At 38.0% G+C, this 20,298-nt stretch overlaps 1 protein-coding gene across 1 annotated transcript in view; it reads right to left on the bottom strand.

Annotated features, from left to right (window-relative positions):
* The window catches only part of SLC25A21 (solute carrier family 25 (mitochondrial oxoadipate carrier), member 21), a 430,630-nt gene that overhangs the window by 5,871 nt on the left and 404,461 nt on the right, over positions 1-20,298 (bottom strand). Inside the window, exon 7 of the mRNA XM_004681924.2 lies at positions 18,495-18,659. Coding sequence (XP_004681981.1) covers positions 18,495-18,659 — 165 coding nt within the window. The remainder of the gene's footprint in view (positions 1-18,494; positions 18,660-20,298) is intronic.

Here is a 20,298-nt window from a genome sequence, read left to right as displayed (position 1 = left end):
AAGCAAAACTGGAGGTCAGGATGGCGGCTGCCGGGCCAACGCTGTTTGTCTGACTTTGCACAAATCACCAAATCACTGAGCTCAGTGTGTGGAAGGGGCATTAAAAAAACCTGCCTTATCTTTGTACTGTATGATTTTTCTGAGGAATATAAATAATGATAGTAGTAAAAGTGCTATGAATATTACAGAAATATTGCAGGATATAAATCTGGCAGAAAACGGACAGTATTATGTAGTCTGTTTTCTGAAGACTAAAACCACCCTGTAATAAACTCTTTCACGGTGTCCCTGTAACCCAGCCAAACTCTTTCTTTTTTCAGTTGAAGACAAAGAGTGAAAATGATGACTTGTATGCACATTGTCCTTCGGGAAATTCAGAAGAGCTTGCCAAGCATGCAGTCTCTCCATCTCCTGATATGTTTGCTGAGGATTAGCGTCTAGGATGGAGGGTAAACTACAACATTCAATGGAGTTCATTGTGTTTAAGACACTGTTGGGAACCAAAACTGAAGGTTTTCAAGACATCGTAGTTTTCATGAGCACGGGGATGGGGTGAGCCCTCATTTCCTGGCACAATGTCATGTGCCACAGGAGTTCCCCAACTCTTCTGTGCCTCAGAATCACTAGCCAGCAGCACAAAAAATTGGGGACCTGAGCCCTGCTTTAGACCCACCTCAGGTTCCCAGATCACATCACTTGTAGCTTGTCAGTTGCTGTCCTTCTAAGGACAGGCGGTACAGTTGGGGGTGCAGGCCACAGGAGGAGCACCAGGTTGGGTCAAGAAGGAGAAGCAGGGGCCAATGATTAAGTTTATGGGTTCCCAGGGAAAGACAAGACAGGGCAGGGTAAACAGTTTAGGACTGTTTATTTTGTTTAAATAATTGCATTGGGCTCTATGCTATGAGCTGGTCCCTGCTTACTTTCTGGACCTGGATGATTTTAGCAGAGGAATATTCCCTTTTGCGGTATAAAGACCAGGTAGAAGATTTCTCTGGATTGGTCAGTCTGCACCTAAGTTCGGTGTTTTGCTATCTCTACTCTCTAATATTTCCTTGCACCACCTCCTGCACCCTTTCACCAGCCAGAAAAAAATTTAAAGCTGTCAAGACATCATACTCAGGAAATACAGTGGGGCTGGCCTGCCTCAGGCAGTATAGTAGTGTGGGACTGTAGTCTCTTTCAGACCTTGTTCATTCTGCCGTTGCCTTTGGGGGCCCCTGGACAGTACCCAGGACAGCCAAGTTCAATCCTATCTTGGCACCCTTAGAGGAAGACGCATTTACAGTCTCTCCTCTCTGCCCATGAACAACTCCTCCCAGATTAACACATCCCTTCCCGTGCTGTCAAAGGAGGCAACGATTGTAATAACATTAAACATTTCTGCATGTAATTTGTGCAAATTCCCATGTATTACTTCAGTTACATTTTTTTTTAAGATTTATTTATTTATGCATACAGAACTGAGGTACAAGTCAGAAGTGCTGAGGCTGTGAGAGGAATCACCAGAGACAGAGTGGGGGACAGGACAGGTAGATAGATGAAGTACACTGCTGAGGGGGACAGCGGGGGTGACAGGAGAGATCTGCCGCGCCATGTGGATCACCTCTGGGGCTGAGGATAGAACTAGCTTTAAAGCAGCTGCGGCTAGCTTGCAGTGTTGCATCCTAACCGTTGTGCCACCAGGAGGGCCCCATTTACCATCTTTGAGGCAATAACTATTAGCATTATTATTCTTATTTTACAAATGAGATAATTGTAGGTTAAGAAGAAAGGAATTCTTGTTACATACACAGGAACTGAAGAACCCAAGATTTTGCCTTAGGACATTTTAAAAAAACTCATACTTTTAAGGGTCCTTGGGTGGGTTGATGGGAGAGGAATCCAAGAATCTCCTGGAATTATAAGGCGTACTTCTGTATAGGTGTGTTTAGAACTTTCTGCAGAGGATATCTATAGATTTGATCAGGCTTGCAAAAGCGAACAAAAACAACTTCATTAGATCATGAAGTCATATATGATCATGAGATCATAGGATTGAAAGCACTGGGCCTAAAGCAGGAATCCCTTATTTTCTTGGGAGTTACCAAGCAATTCACCTTTAATTTGTGAAGAAACTTGTGTACACACTCTTGTTCTGGGGTCAGGCTACTCAGCTCAACCATATGTATGAAATCAGTGGTCTGAGAGTGTGGTCCCCAGACTACAGCCATCAGTATTTTGTGGATCATTTCAAATAAAAATTGGATCCTGGCCTACTGAACCCCAAACTCTGTTTAAATAAATTCTCCAAATTTTGATGGATGTCAAAGTCTGAGCATCACTGTTTAATTGACGTTTGTGGCTTATCTCTTTGGAATCCTGGGATAGGTAAATGATGCTCTTAGATTCATTTAAATTATTGGCCCTCAGGGCCTCTGCAATGCCAGAAAACATTTTAAAGTTTCTTTAATAGAAGCAAGGCTTTGTTTCTTTAAGGCTGCAGAGAGCAAGTCAATGCTGTTGACTCTGTTCAACCTTTCCTACCCGAGCTTGGTTTAAAGTGAAAATGCTCATCTGTGGGATTGTTGGGTCTGAGTGACATCGATCACATAGTTTGATGGTTCTTTCTAAACTGACTATCAGTGGATTATCCTAGCATTCGTTTAAATAATCATCACAATAAATAACAAGAAAATAGCAACATTAATAGAAACAATAACGTGCATGTTATAATATTTGTATTATTTTTCACATCTACCATTAGGAGATATAATGCTACAATCAATAATACTTATTGCTAGACAAGTCACAGGCAAAATATCTACAAACATATAATAGTACCATGAATCAGGTACATAAGACCATTTTACACATAAGGACATAAAATTAAACATTAAGTTGTCCAAAATCATCACAAGCATCAAGTTGATCAAACTCAATCACAAGCACCTCTTGCTTGCAAGAGGTGAAATATGGATTTGAACTCAGTTTCCTATTTTGCTAATAGGAAACATGTAGAAAACTATGCATGCCATTGGTTGGTAATGATTTCTTGCATATGATTTCTTGCATACCCAAAGCATAGGCAGCCAAATCAAAAATAGACCACTAGGACTACATTAAACTAAAATGCTTCTGCACAGCAAAGAATAGAAACAAAAGAGTGAAAAGGCAAGCTATGGAATGGGAAGAAAAAAATTGCAAACCATATATCTGATAAGGGGTAATACCCAAAATATGTAAAGAACACTTACAACTCAATACCAAGAAAACTAATAACCTGTTTTAAAAATGGGCAAATGGGGCCCGCCCTGGTGGCACAGTGGGTTAAAGCACAGCACTTAGAAGCTAAAACCACTTCTGTAAGAGTTCGATTCCCGCCTGCCCCGGAGGTGACCACATGGCACAGCAGACCTCTCCTGACCTTCAGCAGTTTACCTTGTTGATCTGCCTGTTCTGCTCCCAACTCTTTCTCTTGTGAATCCTCTCATCATCCCTGTGCCTCTGGCCTGTACCCCAGTTCTGTATGCACAAATAAATAAATAAATAAAGAGGGGGTGGGGGAATAGACATTTTCCCAAAAAAAGGCAAATGACATTGAAAAAGTATTCAGTGTCATTAACCATCTGGGAAATGTAAATCAAAACTGAAGTAAATTATATGCCAGAATGGCTATTATCACAAAAGTAAAGACAATAATTTTGGGAACAATATGGAGAAATAAAACTCTTCTGTACAGTTGGTGCAAACCTATGCAAAACAGTATGCAGCTTCTTTAGAAAATTAAAACTTGAAATACCATATGATCTAGCAATCCCACTTCTGGTGTTTACCCGAAATAATTGAAATAAGTATCTTCAAGAGACATTAGTATTTTACTTTTAACTATTTTAGCACAATTTACAATAGCCAAGTTTTTAAAACAACTTAAATGTCAATTGACAGATGAATGGATAAAGAATTTTAAAAGTATGCACAGATACACTATTCAATCTTTCAAAAGAAGTAAATTTTGCAATATGTTAACAACATGGACAAACCTTGCGGACAAACCTTACGCTCAGTGAAATAACCATTCACAGAAAGACAAATACTATATGATTCTACTTACATGAAATGTCTAAAATGGTCAAATTCAAAGAACCAAAGCTATGTGATGGCTGCCTCGGGAGGGTTACCAATCAATGGGCATAAAGTTTCAGCGAAGCAAGATGAATAAGCTCTAGAGATCTGCTATCTGAAATTGTACCTATAACCAGCAAAAATGTGTTGCACTTAAACATTTGTTGAAGCTAGAGATTATGCTAAATATTTTTCCTACAATACAATGGTATTTTTTTTTAATTGATGGAAGAAAAGAATGCTGCTTAGCCTAAGTAAAATATTTAGGATTGACCACACCTTAATAATGGAAATGGAAATCTTATTTTTAAAAATTGCCAACTTTTATAATCTGCTCCAACTGTCACCAATCAGGAAACTTCTCTTGTTCCTAACCCATTCTTAACACATTACTCATAATTCATAACTCTGAATTACTTTTGTTCAATTGTGAGGGCCATTAACTGGTAACTTTTTGATGTAATTCATCAAGATTTAAAAACTTATTGAGGTAAACTTTTCCTCCTCACACTGAAAAAATATAGTATCTTTTAAATATTTATAAGTAGTATTATTTCCTGTCTACATGGGATTGATATTCTTTTTCTCTAAATATTTTCCATTTTTTCTCATAAAATATGGGACTTATAACTAGATTGGAATTGAATATCCTGGAATATTAACGAATGTATATGCAATGACCTTACTCTGTGAAAGCACTATAAAAATCCAATATTCATAACTTTTAAAAATTACCTATTTTTATGATAAATATTATATTTTTCCCCTGAAAAAAACCTCTAAGAAACATGTTAACATTCCATTGCAAAGGTGAAAAAATTGAGATAAGGCAGTGTAACTGGCCAAAAGGGCATGGCTAACTAGTAAGTGTCGGACCTGGAGATTAATACCCGGTCTCTTACTAGAACCCTCTGACAGTTTCCATCACCCTGGAATCTCTATGAGGGAGAAGAGCTGAAGAGAAGTGTTATCTATTCCACTTTGAGGAATATTAATCTGTTTCTCTAACAGGAAACATTAATTATAAACTCTTTACACGTCTCCAAGAGGATGTGATCCCAAAATATTGGTGGCTGTAAAGTTTCACAACTTCCAAAAATTCAACAAAAGTTAGCAAGTTATCAGAAATGGGGTCATATGCCTCAAAATAGTTAACCATCACCACACAACATGCTTGTAATTAATGTAATCTTTAAACCCAAATGCTTTAGCGACTAAAGACAACAGTGGTAATGTGAGGGGTAGACTAGAGGAGTTAATATGCACAGAGGCAAGTGTCTTGGTCAGAAGCAGCATGCACTCCCTTTTCGCCTTTCCTGGCACTGGCTTCCAGGGTCTGCTTAGTGACTGGCCAGCTGGCTGTTAGCTTGATAACCAAAGCTTTCACTAACTCACACACCTGTGATTGGGGCCTTGCATCTTTAAGAAGACATTTCAAAAAGAGACCTACCTTGAGGAGGGAATTAAGGAGGGTGGGGAGAGGGTTCATTAGTAAGGACTAGGTTGATAAGGGGGACTGGCCAAGAAGCCTGCTGCCCCTCACAAGGCAAGATTGAGCAGAGAACAGCAACGGGTTTTTCTTCTAAGGGAGCTCTACATGAATACACACACACACACACACACACACAATCTACTCTAGATTGACTTTTCCTATCACAGGTCAGCCCCAAACTCATTTCTTTTGCTTCCTGCAATTCACTCATCCTTTTATTCCTCCCGGTACCACGCTTAACTTGAAGTCTAAAGACCCTGATTCCCCAGGCAATCTTAAAATGATCACTCTGAGAGGAATTGACCTTGGATAATCCTAGAATGCATTTAATGTTGCTAGTCAAAAATTGTTAACATAGATTTCGCAATTTGAAGAAAGAAATTTACTCTTCAAGAGTGACTAAAGGAGAAAATAAAAGACATTCTGTGGGCTCTATGAGGAATCACAGTTCTCAGGGTCTCCCAAAGTATGTCTTTTCAGAATTCCTATTCACCTTCCTTGTTCCCCAGTGGGTAGGTTGTTTGATAATGAGTGTGACTCAAAAAGAATGGAACATTTTGATAAATATATTACTTCATATATATACATATATATGTGGAATATATATATATACACATATACATATATATGTGGAATATATATATGTATATTATATAATAGATAATATATATAAATATATTACTGAGTAGTCAGATGATATATGATGTGGTCACAGGCAATTTTAATAGGATTCATCACATTTATTTCTACAATGTAACAAATGACTTGTTTGCACCTATCAGTTCTGCACTTTAATTCACCTCCTCGTTTGTAGCATGTGACTATCACCAGCTAAAGGAGGTATGGTCAGGATACAGTTCTTTATGTCCTCAACTGCAGGTGAGAGGTGATACTAACATAAAGTTTGTGATGTATGCTCACATGAAGAAACTGCAAAAAAAATCACTTTAATATTGAGTTTTTGAACATTATCCTTTCTTTTTGAATCACCCTGAACATGTGATCACAGAAAACTATTTGAAAAAGTCTCCCTCATTATTCTGAAGAAAATACATTGAATTAACAAAATACTAAATGGAGGACGACTGAGAATATAGCCAGAGGAGTTCTCATCTGGCTAAACAAATGTGCCCATTTTGGCAGCCTGTAGAGAAGCCCATGTAGCTGGGGTGAAGATGGGGGAAGACTGATTATTGGAACTGCTAGTGATACAGGCTAGGAGAGAAAGCAAGAACGGCAGAGGAGAAACTCAGCATTACAAATTACCATCACTCTTACACTCAACCAAACCCACAGGATTAAATTTAAGCATAGTAAAGACAAATTACTTAAGTTTAGATAAGGAAGACTTCAATTGACCTCAGTTCATTAATCTGGGGATTTAATAAACCATAAAGATTTGTTCATGTCAACATCTTGATGTAAAAATAACACCCATTTTCTCTCCTCCCCACCCCTGACAAATCACCCAACAATTCATCCCGAGACAATCTTTGGCTGCATGAAGAAAGGCACACGTTCAGATCACAGGAAGGGCTCACTTTGTGGACTCTGTGTCAGCCCAAAATCATAGCACTGTAAGTAGTTCTGCTATTGCCATTGACCAATTGGAGGAAGATACAGAGGGAGAGACAGGACAGATCTCACAGAGGCCCAGAGCCATGCCATTTGAAGAGGGATCAAGGAGCTGTGGATCTATTCTGAAGAAGGAAAGACTCAAAGACTCACATCTCCATGCGATACTAATACCACAGGTAGGGGCACAGAATCTGGTGTCTTTGATAGTGCCTAGTGGACATGAGACTTGGACTCTTTTTGTGAAGACTCCTCAATGCCTCCTAAGGGAAAAGGCTATGCCATGTCACGTTCCTCTTTGCATGTGTGCTGGGCCTGACACAATGTAGGTGTTTGACACATGTCTTCTGTCTCCCTTAAAAAGACATATTACACCAAGAACCAAGGGCTCAGAAGCAAAGGAGCTGCCTACATACACTAGTGAAGCACCTGGTAATAACTTCAAGGCAAATAACAGCAGCTCACCATTGCCTCCCACAGCTGGCACATAATGAAAATGATGTGGTGAGTTGAGATTGTAGTTGCTGCCTGGTAACCAAACAAGGAGGCAGTTTCAGTGAGAGTGAGCTGTGTGGTTTTTTTTTTTTTTTTAAAGAAGAAATTTGCATGTTAGACAGTGTTAGTTTTAGTGAGTGGAAGTCAGCTCGGAGTCAGCACTCAGTATAACTTTTCATTTTCTCTAATCTTGGTGCTTTTTTCCATTGTTTTGTTCATCACCTTTAGCAATATACTTCCTCTCCCCCCCCCCATGTCACAGTATCGTGTTGTTTTGTCTCCCAAAGAAAATACCTACTATCGAAGCTTAATTAATAAATACAGTTGTTTCCTCTTCACAGCTATCAGAAGAATCTATTGCAGTGCTTGTTTTTTCTTCATGTGAGATAATTTGGGGAAATGCTAGCTCCTCACTCCACAGAAGGTCACTAACTAAAATGAGATGGTTTAATAGATAAGCAGTCTTTGAGGAATGTGGAGTATTCCCAAGATCCTATCCTTGTAGGGCTCTGGGCTTTGGAATGAAATCAAAGTCTTGTTAAAAGCTCAGCATCTAAATGTAGCCATTCAGAAAATAGCCATGAAAATTTCTTTTTCCCCTCTAAGCTATCTGTCCTTTAAAGTGTTGTGAAATGTAAAATAATTTTAAAGGTCTCACCCACTTAGCTCAAATTATAAAATACAAACAATGTCAAAATGGGTTAGGGCTTATGCATAACAGTTATCACTGGATTAGTTCATACTTATGTGGAATTTCATATATATTCACACATACACATATCTTTTACTCTTTCGATCACTGGTCTCAGTATCTCTCTATATGCACATACATATAAAAATACATAAATATATATGAATGTACATATATGCATGTATAAATATATATATATTTATATGAGTAAATATCTTTTAAGAATTAACTACATGACTGTATTTTACACAAATGCAAGGAGGTATTAATACATTTCCTTGGGAACCCAGTAGGAGTTTGCTGTTTTGGTGTGTTCTATCTATTCCTCGCCTCAATAAAGGCACTGACCCCAAGGAAAACTAACAAACCAGGTTCCCAGAACAAAATCCAAAAGGTTGATAAGTCACGGCAAAGACACACTGAGATGCTTTGATATGGAGGTAGGCAGATGATCAAGAAGTCTCTGAACCAATTTATTTCATATGATTCCACTTTCTGGATTTCTTCTATAAATGAAACTTTCCCCTGCCCATTTTGTTCCACTTATGTAATATGTTTGTTCGAGATGCCCCCCTGGGTTGGATCATTTGAGGCTGCCTTAAACATTCCAGCCTCCACTGTCTCCCCCTCTTCAACCACCACACACCAGCTACCTTCGTTCTTTATCTTATCCCAGGTCCCCAAACTACTTTCTGCTTCGAGGCCATCACATAACCTGTTCTCTCTGTCTGGGTCCATGCTTGCTCTTCATCTTGGTCTGGCTAATCCTCATCCTTAATGCTGTTTTTGAGGGTGGATCTTCTCTATATCCTTTCCCTGCTTCTCTCCTCTCCATCTTGGGATTTAGATTAGGATCTAAATTCCCATAGCTTGATCATTGTTTTTCATGGCAGTTCAATTCCCTGCAGTGACTTTTTAATTGTCTCCTTGACTAGACTGTAAGCCCCATGAAGGCAGGAGTAGAGCTGATACTCAGTGAACTGGTACTGGTTATGTGTTAGATGGAATAAATGAATAGAAGGAAACTACTGGGAATTTAAAGCTACTTGTACCTCATTTCCATGCACTTGGGTGGTGCCTGACTAAAACTTTAGGCTTGAGGCTTATTTAAGAAACTCTCTGAACCTTTGCCCCCCTTCTTCTCTGCCCCCCTTTGTCCTCTCTATGTTCTTCTCCTTCCCAACACACACACCCACCCACCCACCTACCCACACACACACACACACACACACACACACACACACACACACACACACCAGGGATTCTATGAAAACTTCCAATGAAAGATAGCCCTTTATATCCACAATCTTGTCACATATTCTGGAATTTCGTAGATAATAGATAGTTGTTGTTTAGTCCCAGTGGTTGCCAGAGAGGAGAGTTGTTCTTAATGAAACTTTAATGCTCTTGCCTTTCCCATTACCGGATGATTGGTAAGACTAATGATCGAGTAAGAGAGAATCAGAAAAATAAATGGTCATAAATTAAATCCTACTATGATCTAATTCTACTGAGATTCTTTTTTCAAAATACAAACAGCTCTGTTTAAGTCCTCTATTTGAACCCAAAGGTACATTTGTCATTCAGCTCAGTGCACACCTTAGGGAAGGATAGAACTCTCAATCATGAAACTCACACATTTCCACATTACTTCTGATAAACTCACGTGTGTCTGGCACCATCCTCAGACTATCCACAGAGTTTACAAAACTAAGAAAATATTAGAAATCGGAAGAAAAAGAAAATCACTTGCATTTTTTAAAGGCCATCTTTTACATGTATCTTTTGTGGTCTTAGGAGAAAATAAAATATGTTTGACTTAATGCTATCTGTAGTAAAATGACCACAGGGACAGGTCTAAATGGTTTATTAAGTAAGAAAGATTGAACATATGAAAAATTGTTCTCTCCTAGAATATTTCTAACCCACATATGTAATTTATATCATGGCAAAGTTCAACACAAAAGGTCTATTGTTTTTGGCAAAATAACCTGCAAACATACTTAATTAGGATGCAAACTGAAAGCACAGTTTAAAACTGTTGAAAGCCATGAACTTGAGAGTGATTTCTGCTGCTATTATTACTTAACTTATGAAACACATGAAAAGCAATAAATATGAAAGTAGAAGACAAAGTTAATAAAGCCATGTAACATTTTAATCTTAGGATTCTCATTTGTGTGTCAACATCACAAATAATGTGCACAGAACATCTCCAACTTGGAAAAGGAATAAAAAAAATGTTTTTTTGCCATGTGTGCTTACTCTCATGGATATTTGAAAAAAGATGTCAACATTTAAGTTAATACCTGTTCCAGTGGGCTTTACTTTGAGAAGTGATGGCCTCTTTCTGGGAAGAAGGGATAATTCTTTAAGTGACATTCCATTCCACTTACTGTGGGCTGTAAATGAATGCCTCTACTAGGTGAATTCCATGGTCAGCTAATATCCAAAGCAGCCTTCCCTATTGTAGCCACTTATTCACCATTCAAAAGGTAAATCTAGATCCTAAAAATAAATCTGAGAGAATATAACACAGGGCATCATTTTCAAATCGGTAACACCCAGTTCTTCTAGAACTGTGAATGGTAATTATTCCCATGGATCATAGACTAAGGCTATGAAACAAAGGTTACAGGTCTGAATGAGGCAGAAGAGAAAACCGATTATGTTATTTGGATATGCTAACTATTCCACTTATTGCAATTTTGGTCACCATTTTTTTTTTTTTTTGCATTTTAAAAAATTTTTATTACAAAAGTTTATTTTTACATCATTTTGTACATTTTTTTTCATCTCAATTGTAATTGCCGCGGGTTTCCCATCACCAAGTCACCCATGTGCCATCACCATAATCCCGTGCATTCCCCCCCCACCCCGTTTTTTATCTCATTCCCCACTGCGCCCCCACAGAATGTCTCTGGTATATGGTTGTTCATTATTTTTGTTATTTTCCACCTGGTCCATTATACTCCTGCTATGAGTGAAACCATCCGGTATTTTTCTTTCTCTTTCTGGCTTATCTCACTAAGCATGATCTTTTCCAGTTCCATCCAAGTTGCTGCAAAAGACATGTGTTTCTCTTTTTTTGGTTGCTGAGTAATATTCCATTGTATATATGTACCACATCTTTTTTATCCAGTCATCTACTTTTGGGCATTTGGGCTGCTTCCATGTTTTTCCAATTGTAAATAAAGCAGTAATAAACATGGGGGTACAGGTATCTTTTTCAATCAGTGTTTTTGTGTCTTTGGGTAGATACCTAGGAGTGGGATTGCTGGGTCATAAGGAAGCTCCATGTTTAGCAGTTTGAGGAACCTCCAAACAGTTTTCCATAGTGGTTGTACTAGTTTGCATTCCCACCAGCAGTGCAGGAGAGTTCCCTTTTCACCACATCCTCGCCAACATTTGTTGTTGCTAGTTTTTTGAAGATGTTGGTCACCATTTTTAAGTGACAATTTTGACAACACACAAGGTAAAAATATATTGTCAAAGTATCACATGGCATGCTAGAGTAAGTTCTGCCCTCTGTTCTTCTACTGACCCTGATCGATGACTTCAGATAAATGATTTCAGTGATTTTTGACTCTAGGTCTTAATTTTCCATTTGATTTTCTTATCTGAAAGTGACATTACTGGGGTGAGGATCTGTCTAAATCAGAGTCTACTACAAAAACACTTTTAATAATATATCACCAAAGGTGAGGATATTTCTGTGATAACTTGAAAAATATACCTACCAAAGCCCAATCGATTAAAGTCACTAACTTCAAGGGTGAAGATATGCATGAGTTTTCTAGATTTATTGTTTCAAGTTCTTATTTTATCTCTGTAGCAATGCCTTAGAGTTAAGTTAGAAGTGATAAAGTAAGTTAGGTATTCTATTTTATGGGGTTCTGTTAAGTTTTTCACTAATTTATTTCCTGTTATGAAATTAATCCATGTTTATTGTAAAAAAGCTTCCAACTACTTGGCATGGTCTAAAGAAAACACACTTTCCCTCTTTCCCCCACACACTTCCCATTTCCATCCCCCAGAGGTAATCATTGTGGTGAGTTTCCTACAAAATCAAGTAAATTGAAAAAAGAAAACACTGCAAGACAATTTATGGATTTCAAAAGATAATGGATTAAAGAAAAATCTAGAAGTATCCTATGCCAGTCAGAGATGGTGACATCTCAAATTGCCCTGAAACAGCAGAATGACCAAAGGCTGGGAGAAGGAACAGAAATAATAGCTCTGTAAACAAACTGTCCAAAGTGTTAGACTAGACACAGCTGATAGCCCTGATGGAATAAAGTTTTCAAGGAACACACGTAGTCCTCATGGTTAACAACTTTATGACATTCTTCAACATGTTTTAATGATTATCATACCTTCTCATTCACAATGGATTGATTTATTATGGCTGAAATTTAAAGAACACTGGTTTCCCAGTTGAATCAGTCTTAGATTACAGAACACATGAAATAATGACTTCGTTCTAGGCAAGAAAGAACAGGATTCTTTTAAGTACAAAAGGGACAGTCCTGGGGAATTATTTTTCATGCTCTTCTACATGTTGTTTCTACCACTCGCCTTCCTTCTCACTTCTACGGGACCTTAACATTCACAAGCAATCTCACAAATTATTTGTAAAGACCCTCAAAACAATTTTGTTGGGTAGAAAGAAGAATCTTAGCTTTCTAATTTACAGATTTTTTTTTTAAAGGAAGCTCAGAGAACTCAGTAAAGGGTATACTTGCTCTGGAATATTAGTGAGTTTTATTTTATTTTTTTAAAGATTTATTTATTTATGCCTATAAGAACTGGGGTGTAGGCTAGAGGTGCGTGAGAGGATTCACCAGAGACAGAGTGAGGAGCAGAACAGGCACATCGATGAAGTACACTGCTGAGGAGATCATTGTGTGGGCCGGAGAGGTCTACTATGACATGTGGGTCACCTCCCTGGCTGGGGATCGAACTTGTAATGCAGTGACTGTGGCTAGCTTCAGAGTGCTGTGCTTTAACCTATTGTGCCACTTGGGAGGGCCTTAATGGTGAGTTTTAAATATCTATCTCCAACTCAGTTTTCTCAAGTTCTAGGACTCACATCCAATCACTGACTAAACATTTATACCTTGAAATTCCATGCCAGTTAAACTCAATTTCCAGGCTAAGCCCATAACATTCTCCTATAAACTTGTTTCTTTTTCTATTGTTTTCTTTCTCAATGAATGACACTAATACCCTTTTAGTTGTTCAAGTCAAAACCTAGACATTAACTGTATTCCTGCCTTACCTCAGGATGTAAATATAGACCATAACTACAACCTATAGAGTTAGTCTTCCGAATTTCTCAAATCTGTCCATTTCTCTTGTCTCCATCATGAACTCTATGGTCTAAGACCTGGCACCTTGCATTGAAAGCATTTCTGTGCCATACTTGGCCTCTCCCTGCACCCTTCCTCACACTGAAGACAGAGAGCTCAGGTAATTTCTTTGCTTAAAACCTTAGGCTGGCTTCCCATACTCTTTAGATAAATATAAGAATTCTTCGTGTGATCTATAAGGGCTATTGAGAGCTAACCCCTGAATAGGGCATCTACTGGTCAGTCCCAGATTTCACACCAACAAACCATAAGCTTCTATTCAGTGATGAGATTTCCAGGTAGAGTGAAGCATGGGTCTTTGTGAATGAGACAATGTCAGCCAATGGTGAATGTGGAACATGCCTCAGAGCTAACTGTTACTTGAGGCATATGGGGTATGGCTGAGTAAAGGCGGGCACAATCAAATTCACTCAAGAATCTGGTGATAGGCATATTAGAAATCTTCTGTGATTTATAAAATGCCTTTCAATATTAGTGTGCTACGCAAAATGAAGAACTCAACCTCTGGGAAACTTTTTGCTTGTGAGCAATGTTCCCCTAATGGGTGTTCCCAGGACTGCAATTGCTATTGAAAATAGGCAATGTAGAGGCTGTCGTTGGAAAGGTGCTCTCTTTAAAGTACATCAGGGGGATTATACTAAATCAAATAAGTCAGATGGAGATGACAGATCATTTCACTCACATGTGGAATACAGAGAAACAAAGCAAAGGAACAGACAAAACCTAACCAAATCAAATGCTGCAATTAAGACTGAAGAATTGAGGCAGCTAGAGGATGAGGGTGGGTGGGAAGAAGAGCAGAGCAAGGAAGGGCTCTCTGTTGAAGACTATGGGTGTGGGGCCCTCCCTGGTGGCGCAACAGGTAGGATGTAGCACTGCAAGCTAGCCATAGCCACCTGAGAGTGAGTTCAGTCCCTAGCCCCGGAGGTGATCCACATGATGCAGCAGACCTCTCCTGACCCACCCACTGCCTCCCTCAGTAGTGTACTTTGTTCATCTGCCTGTTCTGTTCCTGGCTCTGTCTCTGGTGAAGCCTCTCACCACCCCTGTACCCCAATTCTGTATGCATAAATAAATCTTTAAAAAAAAAGACTATGGGTGCTTTGGTGGTGTTGTGGTATGATCACATGCATTTGAGGAAGTATGAGCCTTCTTCCTAAAATCATATACAGTGTAGTAAACCAATGTTATCTGGAAAATAAAAAAAAAGTGCAAGAGTTTTTATTTTTTCTTCCCAAAAAGTACATCATGTACTTTTATCTTGTAGAAGTTGAAAGACTGCTGGCATCTGTAAGTTACCATTTAAAATAATAATACACATGTAATATTATTATTTTGCATCAAGAGCAAATGATGAAATAAGAGTTGGTTTATACATACCCTAATTAGGTGAATTTAAAATCTAATGACTTGGTAAAATTTAAGGTTTAGGTTGAGCTACATTCTCCCTTTAATTCTAAATTTACTAGACTATGAATTTTTCAACTTTTAAAAGAAAGGGATACTTCTGGGAAGAAAACTAAGTAATAACACAGTTTCTAGAAAATCTCAGGAGGAATAAATGGGATATATTCAGCTGTGATGACACACTTTAAGAAGGAGGATTTTGTTGTCAGATTTGAGTTCAAGTCTCTGCTTTGGTTTTCAGTATGTTATCTTGGGCAATTTACTTGATCTTTCTAAGCTTCAGTTTATGAATTTAAAATAGGAATAACAGCCAATGTTGAAGACTGAGGTGAGGATCAAATTAGATGAGTTTATTGCAATAACTGGGACATGATAAAACACTCCACAAATGTAGCTATTATCATTGATAGCTTCCCCCCCCCCCAAGATTTTAATCTATTAAATAGTTACCTTGTTGACGGGGATAATGTTTTTGACATTGTAATAGAAGCCAAAATAAACCATGTTGAAAACTCCATGACGTCCCAAAGTTGCTGTAAATCCTTTGTTGAGGCCCTGGAGTCCAAAGCCTTCCTTCTTAATGATGTGTCTTGCATAACTCATAGTAGATGGTTGCTACAGGAGAGAGAAGCAAAGCCAGAAAGATCATCTTTGGGACCATGAAATAGAGTAAATTACCATCTTAGCCTCCTTTCCAGCCAAAATTATTAGGGACTTCTCCCCTTCCCCCCCCAACATGAATAATCATGCTTAGTTTTGTGCTTTTTGAAATTAGGAAATGCAAAAGTAAACAAAATGGCATGTATAACAATAGGCCTTAAAGGGAAGATGGTTAGCAAAGAAAAAACTTCTTGGGTGGAATTAGTGAAACTAATTCAGGTAATAATGATCACCACTGTCAACATGTAAATAGTTGTATCCAGTTCTGGATTATCTGAACTAATGGAGGGATTAATTACATAGACACACTATAATCCAGAACTATGCATACTCCAAAAGGAATTTTTTGGTTCCTGAATACAGCATGTTTACTTTTCTAATTATGTTTCTCTAAAGCAAATGTTGCAATTAGCCTTGATTTCATTGCTTCAGTTATTTAAACTGGCTTTAGGTTAGAAATCAGCCATGATAAAGCAGTTGAGAGTAGGCTTCCTTGTGAGTTTGGGCCATCAGCATGCTCACCACTTACTGAGCTAATAGGCCCATCTATGGTGTGAGAAGTACCTTTAATTTATTCCTTGCCAGTGCCCTGCCTGATTGATTACCTCAGGTTGAAAGATCTTGACTACTGGAATCTAGTCTTGGCTACTTTTTGGATCTTGCTAAAGAGCTCACTTTCTTTTGCCCTGAGGTTTACAATTCATTACAATGCAATTACAATTCAGGCAACTTTTAAAAAAGTTTGATTACTTCCTTTTGGGAAGTATAGCACAAAGGATATCTCTCCCTCTTAAATTTTTTGACTGAATAATAAAGATTGGGGAATGCTCAGTATTTCTTTTCCTTTTTTGTCCATGAGGCAAGCACTGACATGATACTTGATATTTCACTAGAGCAGGTTGCTGGAGTGGTCATGGCAGTCTGATGTACTTTCTGACAAAGTGTTTTCTTATCATGTGCAATTAAGGCTGCATCAGCAAAACAGAATAGAACAAATCCAATCAAAGGTGTTTCATTCAACTTGTATTTATAGTACTTTAATTAACAGGATACATTTAAATGAGCTTGTTTATATAGTAAATCCTAGAGTTTTTGCTGATAAATGTTTTTAAAACTCTGGCAAGAATCCTATATTCAAAATCATCCTTTTCATTTGAGAGGATTAATTGCAATAAATTACATTAAGCCTAAGGGAACCCTTTTTTTGTTACATGAAAAGAACACCTGAAAATATATCTTAGAACAAGAAAAGACATTTAGAAAATGTCTTTTGGTATGGAAAAACCAAAAATATTCACAAGATTAAAGTGTTCACTTTTCTTCCACAAAATGGGATTTTTGGCATATGGACTATCAACCAGAATAATTTATTTTGTTTTTGTTTTCTTTTTTTTTCTTTAACAAAAGATTTATTTATTTATTAAGCCAGAAAGAAAAGGAAAAATATCAGATGGTTTCACTCATAGCAGGAGTATAACAGACCAGACAAGAAAGTAGTAATAATAATAATGAACAACTATATACCAGAGACATTTTTGGGGGGTGGAATGGGGGATGGCATGAAAAACGGTGAGGGGAGGGAAGTGCACTGGACTATGGTGATTGCACATGGGTGATTTGGTGATGGGAAGCCCACGGGGATTACAACTGAGATGGAAAAAGGCACAAAATGATGTAAAAATAAACTATTGTATTATTAAAAAGAAAAAAGAGTTATTTATTTATGCATATAAGAACTGGGGCACAGGCCAAAGAAGTGGGTGATGAGAGCACCCAGAGTGGAGAGACAGAGTGGAAAGAACAGGCAGATTGACTGAAATACACTGCTGAGGGGAGCAGTGGGTGAGACAGGAGAGGTCTGCTGCACCATGTGGGTCAGCTTCCTGGCGGGGAACTGAACTCTTGTTACAGTGGCTGCATAGTTTCATAGTGCTGCACTTCAACCTATTGTGTCACCATTTTGGATTCAAAAGAGACTCAAGGGCAAGTTGAGCAGAAGTTCATTTCTGTTGTGGGGAGCCAGGAAAACCTGAATAAGACCAGGCACTGCTGTCATGGTCCGAGGAAGGCAGCTTAGAGGGCAGAGGTGGAGAGGAGCTGGATGGAAAGAACAAGGCAAAGAGACAGCACTGAGACCACTGGAAAGACTGACCAGTGCTGGTGCTCCCTGGTCAGGCCCCCTCTCTCTTCCATTCTCACCTACTCAGAGATCCCAGTGGCAGGAGGAACAAGGAACTCAGAGTCCATGTGAGTCTAGAACAATGGAGGATCCAGTGGCTTTGAGTGAATGAAAGCAGAGACTAATATGACTTTCTTTTAATAACACAAGGTGAAAGATGTTTGCATTGTTTACAAATCTTACTGTGTTAAATCATAAGAATTAAAATAGAAGACTTCTAAATGTTGATGAGGATTAATAAACATGCAAATGACATTTACTGGTAGTCTGATTTTCAGACTACTTGATTCCCTGATGTTTATTGGTCTCTGTGTTGTGTGAGTACAGAGAAGCAATACATGAATTTTGAATTCAAGTACCTTGTTGAGTTTGAATTCTAGGTGTGAGTAATTAAGTAAACTCACATAGAAGTTCTGAGGACCCTCTAGGGTGGTGCAGGGGACATGATAAAACACTCCACAAATGTAGCTATTATCATTGATAGCTTCCCCCCCCCAAGATTTTAATCTATTAAATAGTTACCTTGTTGACGGGGATAATGTTTTTGACATTGTAATAGAAGCCAAAATAAACCATGTTGAAAACTCCATGACGTCCCAAAGTTGCTGTAAATCCTTTGTTGAGGCCCTGGAGTCCAAAGCCTTCCTTCTTAATGATGTGTCTTGCATAACTCATAGTAGATGGTTGCTACAGGAGAGAGAAGCAAAGCCAGAAAGATCATCTTTGGGACCATGAAATAGAGTAAATTACCATCTTAGCCTCCTTTCCAGCCAAAATTATTAGGGACTTCTCCCCTTCCCCCCCCAACATGAATAATCATGCTTAGTTTTGTGCTTTTTGAAATTAGGAAATGCAAAAGTAAACAAAATGGCATGTATAACAATAGGCCTTAAAGGGAAGATGGTTAGCAAAGAAAAAACTTCTTGGGTGGAATTAGTGAAACTAATTCAGGTAATAATGATCACCACTGTCAACATGTAAATAGTTGTATCCAGTTCTGGATTATCTGAACTAATGGAGGGATTAATTACATAGACACACTATAATCCAGAACTATGCATACTCCAAAAGGAATTTTTTGGTTCCTGAATACAGCATGTTTACTTTTCTAATTATGTTTCTCTAAAGCAAATGTTGCAATTAGCCTTGATTTCATTGCTTCAGTTATTTAAACTGGCTTTAGGTTAGAAATCAGCCATGATAAAGCAGTTGAGAGTAGGCTTCCTTGTGAGTTTGGGCCATCAGCATGCTCACCACTTATTGAGCTAATAGGCCCATCTATGGTGTGAGAAGTACTGGTTACCTTTAATTTATTCCTTGCCAGTGCCCTGACTGATTGATTACCTCAGGTTGAAAGACCTTGACTACTGGAATCTAGTCTTGGCTACTTTTTGGATCTTGCTAAAGAGTTCACTTTCTTTTGCCCTGAGGTTTACAATTCATTACAATGCAATTACAATTCAGGCAACTTTTAAAAAAGTTTGAATGATTACTTCTTTTTGGGAAGTATAGCACAAAGGATATCTCTCCCTCTTAAATTTTTTGACTGAATAATAAAGATTGGGGAATGCTCAGTATTTCTTTTCCTTTTTTGTCCATGAGGCAAGCACTGACATGATACTTGATATTTCACTAGAGCAGGTTGCTGGAGTGGTCATGGCAGTCTGATGTACTTTCTGACAAAGTGTTTTCTTATCATGTGCAATTAAGGCTGCATCAGCAAAACAGAATAGAACAAATCCAATCAAAGGTGTTTCATTCAACTTGTATTTATAGTACTTTAATTAACAGGATACATTTAAATGAGCTTGTTTATATAGTAAATCCTAGAGTTTTTGCTGATAAATGTTTTTAAAACTCTGGCAAGAATCCTATATTCAAAATCATCCTTTTCATTTGAGAGGATTAATTGCAATAAATTACATTAAGCCTAAGGGAACCCTTTTTTTGTTACATGAAAAGAACACCTGAAAATATATCTTAGAACAAGAAAAGACATTTAGAAAATGTCTTTTGGTATGGAAAAACCAAAAATATTCACAAGATTAAAGTGTTCACTTTTCTTCCACAAAATGGGATTTTTGGCATATGGACTATCAACCAGAATAATTTATTTTGTTTTTGTTTTCTTTTTTTTTCTTTAACAAAAGATTTATTTATTTATTAAGCCAGAAAGAAAAGGAAAAATATCAGATGGTTTCACTCATAGCAGGAGTATAACAGACCAGACAAGAAAGTAGTAATAATAATAATGAACAACTATATACCAGAGACATTTTTGGGGGGTGGAATGGGGGATGGCATGAAAAACGGTGAGGGGAGGGAA

This window comes from Condylura cristata, unplaced genomic scaffold, assembly GCF_000260355.1.
Source record: "Condylura cristata isolate star-nosed mole 26May11 unplaced genomic scaffold, ConCri1.0 scaffold00013, whole genome shotgun sequence".
NCBI classification, from domain to species: domain Eukaryota; kingdom Metazoa; phylum Chordata; class Mammalia; order Eulipotyphla; family Talpidae; genus Condylura; species Condylura cristata.
The sequence above is the reverse complement of the archived record's forward strand: the minus strand, read 5'-3'. Positions and strand labels throughout refer to the sequence as shown.